This window comes from Palaemon carinicauda, chromosome 38, assembly GCF_036898095.1.
Source record: "Palaemon carinicauda isolate YSFRI2023 chromosome 38, ASM3689809v2, whole genome shotgun sequence".
Classification (NCBI taxonomy): Eukaryota; Metazoa; Arthropoda; class Malacostraca; order Decapoda; family Palaemonidae; genus Palaemon; species Palaemon carinicauda.
Window position 1 is genome coordinate 31,949,005 of NC_090762.1, and position 7,500 is coordinate 31,956,504.

At 33.3% G+C, this 7,500-nt stretch overlaps 1 protein-coding gene across 1 annotated transcript in view; it reads left to right on the forward strand.

Moving 5' to 3' along the window:
• The window catches only part of Shal (Potassium voltage-gated channel protein Shal), a 334,303-nt gene that overhangs the window by 260,656 nt on the left and 66,147 nt on the right, over positions 1 to 7,500 (forward strand). Inside the window, 1 exon segment of the mRNA XM_068362045.1 lies at positions 6,488 to 6,676. Coding sequence (XP_068218146.1) covers positions 6,488 to 6,676 — 189 coding nt within the window.

The following is a 7,500-nucleotide window of genomic DNA, read 5'->3' on the forward strand; positions in this document are numbered from 1 at the left end:
TTAACCTACATTCTGAAGTACTCTGACAAATCTGAGAGTGCATTTGTTTGTGCGTCTTGAATATCAAACAATAGGTATTGTATAGTCTTAATATTATTTCCCGAACGACAACATCAGAAAATATGTCTTTGACTTTATGTCATATCTTTATAATCTTTACCTCTGAATAAATCTTAAAGGTTAAACTGTGAGAACAGTAGATTCTAATGAAAAGCCGGAGGTACTTCAGTATTAAAAATATAATCTCACGGATACTTGAGTGTTTGAAAAATACCAACGAATAAGGTGGAAATGAAAAAGGAATATAAAAATACGAGAAAATAGTAAAGATCGGCAACGATTAAGTAGAAAAAAAAATATAATAAAGTGCGACACTGAACAGAAAATAATTAGTCTGTGTACAGAAAACTAACGATGAATGGCGTATCAATACAAAATATCCTTACGAGAATTTTCCCCATTCTTTTCCAGTCATTCTCCTAAGCAGTGTGATGTTGTTTCTCCTCTAGGGTAAGCATCTCAGAGACAAACAACTAATGGCATGAAAAGAAATTCTCTCCGTTTCATGAGACCAAATACCGGTTGATAAGACTAAATACCCAGACTCGAAATATGTCCATGAAATGCTTCAGTTCCGAGTAGCGACATATATGAGAAACAAAAAATCGTTACACGTAAGGACAATATTTATCCTGTAAGTCTACTTCTTGACCCAATGGCTGCAAAAATCATTATCATCATATACCAGTGCAATTAATACAGCAATTATTTAATTTTATTCATTCCATGCTTTGTTCCTTCACCCTTTTTTATTCATTTACTTTTACTCTACCTCTTATGAGAAATTGCAGGTAATATTTATTAAAACAATTATATTATCCTCAACTACTGAATATCGACAGAGAAGACCTGATATATACCATAGCTAAAGACCTCAACTAAAGTTATCCTATTTTTTCGCCATTTTCCAGTTATTCATTTTACTCTTCCTCTAAAGAGAAACTGCTGGTATCATCTATCAAAACAATTACATCATCCTCAACTGGTTGATATCAACAGTGAAGACCTGATATATATCATTACTAAAGACCTCATTTAAATTTATCTATTGCCATGGATGGGACTGAATTAACCAAAACAAAACCCGGCAATCATCTAGCTTTTCATTCAATGATTCATCTGTTGAATTTATTATTCGACTGCCTTGTAAAAGGTGAAAAGCTGAAATCTTACCTCCAAGGGAATTTTCTTGAAAGAAATATCTCCTATAACTATATTTTATCACATTACTCATTTGATTAATAATGTTCTTTATTTTCAGGTTAATAATATCTTTTAAGTAATGGTGTACAATAATCTAATATCTGAATGACTAAATTTGTGTATCTGGATGATTTAATCTTATATTTTAGGACTGGAATATAGTCCTGGAAAGAATATTTAGACTGAGTGTTCCATAACTATTCTATATTTTCTAAGTAAATTAGTCTAATTTAGATCCTATAAATCCCCAAATATCGCCACACCTACCGAAGATTAATTACTTTGATAATAGCCATTCTTTCAAACCGGAAATTTTTATTAAAAAACAGAACTCATAGGTATTTCCAAAAATATGGTTTGTTTCACCATGTAATAATTGCGTGAAGTCTTACTGCTGGGCATATAAATTACTCTATGGATTAAAAAAAAGTTTCTACATCCAAAGAACTTGAGAGACCTTTTTTTTTTAATGTAAATTGAATAAGTGATATACAGTGCTCAAAGTCATTTTGGTCATATTAGGATTCTACTAGGTTTTCCTTTGTTATCAAACGGAAAGTTTGTACAAAATAATGAAGAGAGTATTTTGAACAAAATATAATATGCTCAACCATTTTGAACATTTCAAGAGGTCTATATTGTCGTCAGCAGTTTAAATTAACTGAAAAAAAAAACAATATGCTATAATTTTCCTGGTTATTTTCTCCCCAATTTCAAATTCATTAATTCCATTCCATACTTTTTATATCTAATAAATATGAAAATAAGGATATTACAAATACTTCAGATGATAATCTAGAATTTATATTTGCCATTGTTACTGACTTTTCTTGCATATGTTGACTACCAACAATGCTCTCATATTTGGAAAGACCGTCGACTGGGTTTACGGGTGAAGTTAATAAAGTTTGGAAATAAAAATTCCATGCTTTCTCTAGTTTGGTAAAAAGAGAAACCTTCTCTTTTGTAATAAGTGTCATTTAATTTCAAGGATAAAGGAAAATTGATAGGAAGTGTTTTGTTTTCTCAAACACTAAAGTGTTTGAGAAAACAAAAGCGTGATCAAAATGTTATTTCCTCGTTACACATAATTTTTTGCATAATATTTTCGCGAAGAGAAATCTTACATTCCAATATTATATCAATATGAACAAATAAAAAACGCATATTTCGGTAACGACCATTCTTAATTTCTCTTATATACCAACAAAGAAAATTATTAGTTTTTTATATTATTTTTATAGCAAGGATTCATATTAATTTTCCCACAATATTTTGGTAAAGAGCCTTTCGTTCGCATACCTTTTGAGAAGAGAATTAAACATTACCTTCCTTGTCAATTGTACTCTCCTGGTAAAGCCTAATGTTCTAACACAACTTAGATAATATTTGCCTCTCTCACATCTTTCCATCGACATCCCAACCCCAACCCATCACTCTTCCTTTTTAGGCCAAACCCTTCAAAAGTTCAAACTTGTAGCGAATGCTTTATGTTAACAGGTTGACATAAGTCTGTCTTCACAGTTTCTATATGGCAGATCTATTTGAACGTTACACATTTCAAGATATTTTATACTTTTTATTCACTTCTTTAAATAAGGAGTTTATTCATTTCCTTTCTTCGATGGGCTACCTTTTTAATGTTGAATAGGTTGATATCAGTCTCTCTTCACAGTCTATATATGACAGATCTATTTTAACGTTACTGATCTTAAGCTATTGTATCAATTGTATTCATTATTTCTCATATATAGTTTATTCATTCCCTTACCTCACTAGCCTATTTTCCACGTTGGAGACCTTGGGCTCATAGCATCCTGGTTTTCCAACTAGGATTGTTATCAAACTGTAATGATAATAGCTATGGAACACAAAGTTTAATTAATCCTTTTCCAGGACTCTGACACCGGAGATACTGGGCACAATTTACCACACATTTGATGTTCATTCATCACTCGAGAATCTCTGTGGAAAGGTGCATGTGTTAACTAAAATTAAATACTGAACTATAACAGAGTTCGACCTGTCGCTCGTGAAATGACCACTAAAATCTATGTGAAGTTTGTGATGCTCACTATGATGTTTGTAAATATGTTGGTTTGTTTAATGTTCTTATACATTTAATAAAAGTTTTAATTTCAGGTATGACTAATCTTATTGCCAGTTAAGCTGTTCTAAGTAATCACCTTAAACAATACTTAATTAAACCACTGAGTGTTTTAAATACATTTCCATCGATAATCAGTTAAGACTGGACGAGCGAACGCTTCACATCATACAGTTAGAATCACAATTAAAATCAATCTTTAGAAAAGACTTATTCGTCATTCCTGGCCTCCAATAAGCTCCAAAAAAAGAAAAACTGTAGTGTTCATGCTTTTACATAATAAATATTAGAGTATTAAAATCTGATAAGGAGTGAGAGCAGCTAATAGAAAAATAAATCACGAGGCTAAAAATATTCACTTGTACGATTTAAAAATCGGGTACTGTCTGATATACAGCAACATTGCAACAGAGTAAACCGCCGAATGCAACACTTGCTTACGTCACTTAGTGGGTTCCACGCTCAAAGGCTGGCAGACAAAATCCCGTGAATAAATCTGTGCAAGTTGAAGTACACCCATAGTGTTAGGAAAGGATAAGCTGCTGGGCCTCTTAGTCGTTAGCTTGTTTCACGAAGCTATGTTTTAGTGTGCGAACACATTAGAGATTTTATTAGAGTTTGCCGTTAGATTAACGTTCAGTGGCCATCCTCATGATTCACGCTTCTTAAGAATAGTTTCACCGCTTTTCGATCTTTTCTTTGGAGCTTACTGGGGTTATGAATCCGATAAGGAACATGTGGTAAACTGCAATCTTCGAAATAAATCTATGATGTGGAGCTGTTACGTTCGCTTTCCAAAAGGATTCTGGATCAGATCACTTTCTATTCATCGAGGTTTATCGATAAATTGAAATTTTAGATCAGTATCTGTCACATAACAGATCTCTCTAGTGATAACGCTAATTAACGCTGCTACAATTATTAGTATATTAATCTCGATTCCTTATCTTAAAAGATCAATTAGTAGTTCGTATGAATAGTCATTTTATCCATAAGTTATATGAATTAGCTAAATAATCCTATAAAGACAGACAATTAAGTTTTCATGAGGGTTGTACCTATTTATCGTAAAATGCTCTTTACTGGTAGTTGCTCACAATCGATGTAATTACTCCGCTTAAATCTTACCTAGCAATAATTACAATGCCTGATTTGATACAAAGGTTACGATCATGTTCTTCCAGGTCGCATATTAGGTCCTTTCCTTCACAATAGTCTTGGGGATGATAGACAAAATAATAATTTCACTCTAAGAAATGCACTAATAAGTATGGAAGTATGTCTTTCACATAGGTTCAAGGCATCATTTCCAAATCAAATTTGTCTTGGATAATATACTTCACTTCATAAAGAGTTGAAGTTTTTGTCCTGAGTTTCAAGTCCCAGATATTCAAGACGGTATCAAGTAGCCTACAAAAAATATGAATGAGAAGAGGATCCTAGGAAAAAAAAAATAAAAACACTGAAATAAAATATATGTGTAAGAAGCCCGGGAGCAAAATTATAGGTATAAAAAAGCATAGGTATTGTATGGTTCACCGGATTGGAGTTATCCCAGAAATATTTCCTAGCCCCACTAGATGGACCACACATGACTTTTCCCATATTGTCAATGCTACAAAATTCCAAAAATGCAATCCAAGTTATTTCATGTGTAGATTTTAAACTAGCCTGGAGGGTTTTTCATTATAACGAGACAGCCACTCGTAAGCTTTGATATCTGTAGCCTTAGGAGGAGGTTTTTGCGTTAGGTACTGAAAGAGATGCACTCTTTGAAAAAGAAGCAGTTAATAGATACATCGCTTTTGTTGTAAGTAAAAGAGAGAGAAACAGTTAACAGAAATTATTGTAAGATGACAGTAAGGGAGGTGTAACGCTGCCCAGTTTCAAAAGACATTTATCAGGAAGGTGCAAGATTTTTAGGCATACTGTTATCAGGGTAAGAAGCACAATGCACTCACTATAGGAGAAATCAGGTCTCTACCCAAACCACATTTTCAGTAACACTCATGACTTCCTTTATTTCTTCTTCTGGATAAACAGTAAAATAACATTTATTTTTCACAGCCACCATATATATTTTTCAGATTTTTCTACATTACCAAATTTTTGACAGATGTTTCTCATGCATTCTCCAAATATTTTTTTTTAAGTAACATGACAGAGTATCGGTACAACACTGCACAAGTTTTTTCAAATGAAATACATTTTTTACAGTATTGAATGAGAAATTCTATGACAATGATTTTACTATTAGAAAACCTTCAATATATTCCTTGCCTTTCCTCTCCATCTCTCCGCTGTGACTCACTTAGAAACCCACAGTAGAAATATCTGTTCTCCCAAAGGCTCTGAGTCGCTTTCGGCCTCCTAACCTTACCACTGACATATAACCTCACTCTCTTCCCCAGCGAGCACTCCAGAAACGCGAGGAACAACAGGCGAGTAACAGCGTCTGTAGAAGGGAATTGAGGGAGCAGAAGTAGGGAAGGAAAAAGAGAAGTAGATAACAAAAAAAAAAAAAAAAAAAAAAAAAATTGATTGGTGGAGAAGGAGGAAGGAGGAAAAAAAACCTAATGGTTATAAAATGGGCACACTTTTTTGTTTTTTTTGGTTTCGCTATGGAAGCCTCCACACAATTTTTTTTTTTTTATTGTTGTTACTATTACACGCTGCATCTCCATTAAGCTCACTAGGCCGCTACCGATATCTTAGGCCTGCTTGCTTTTCTCTCATTTTTATTTGAATGGGAATGTATGTTACTAAAGAGTCTAAAAAGGCTACCAGACTATGTTCATGCGTCCTGTACATGTGGACTGGTGTTTTTGGTTTGTCTTGAACCTCAAAAAGCAGCTGCAAAGATGATAAAATGCTTTGAAGCACATACTCTTTGGCCTGCAAGTTTTGTTCATTTCTTGAGCAGAATCATAGCTTTATAAATGAACAAAAAAAAAAAAAAAAGAAAAAAACAAATTAAGCCCTATAGTGACAGGACTTCGGCCACGCTGGTATAGGACGGCCATGCAAGGTAATGCATTATTTTTTAAGTTTATCATAACCACATTAAAAGAAGCCTTTCCAAGCAATTAATTCTTCTTCTCGTCCTTTTCAACACAGAAAGCGCGCTTAGCTCGCATCCGAATAGCTAAGGCGTCGTCGGGAGCAGCCTTCGTCAGCAAGAAGAAAGCAGCCGAAGCCCGCCTAGCTGCCCAGGAGAGCGGCCTCGAGATGGACGAGTTTACCAAAGAGGAAGATATCTTTGAGCTGCAGCATCACCACTTACTCCGTTGCCTTGAGAAAACCACGGTAAGAAACGCATCAATCGTTCATTTCAGTATTCTCTTCTCTCTTCGGGGGGGGGGGGGGGGGGGGTTATTTTGGCTGGTATCTTTATCTTTATGGAAGTTGTGTTCGCTGACTAATTGATATTAATGAAGATGTTTTCTTTACAGGTAATAAAGTTTTTTTTTTTTTTTACTAATTTGCAACACACATAGACATAGGTGTATATATATATATATATATATACATACATATATACAGTATATAAGTATATATATATATATATATATATACAGTATATATATACATATATACTGTATATATGTATATATATATATATATATATGTATGTATATGTATATATATATATATATATATATACACACACATGAATAATATATATATATATATATATGTATATATATACACACATGAATATATATATATATATATATATATAAATATTTCTCGAGACTCCTACATATCTATTCATCTTCAAGACTACAATTCTCAAGGAAGATGATAATCACTAGTTTGCTGCCTCATTCTATCTATGGGGCAAGAATTATTTCAACCACTAACTTGCGACTATCATCCGGCCCCAGTACTTGTACAATGTAACCAAACTCCAATATGTAGGGTAGTAGCGGGTTATAAGCAATAAAAAAACTGTAAGTGGCTTAATATAACTTAGTTTAGCAGATAAATTGTATATTAGGATTTGGATTCAGAAAGTATGTTAGGTGAATAGATGAAATAGACTGATAAGTAACGAAAATTAAAGTAGTTATTCTAAAAATTGTGTGAGAAGTTGGAAAGTAACCATTGCATGGCATGTATTAACTTGC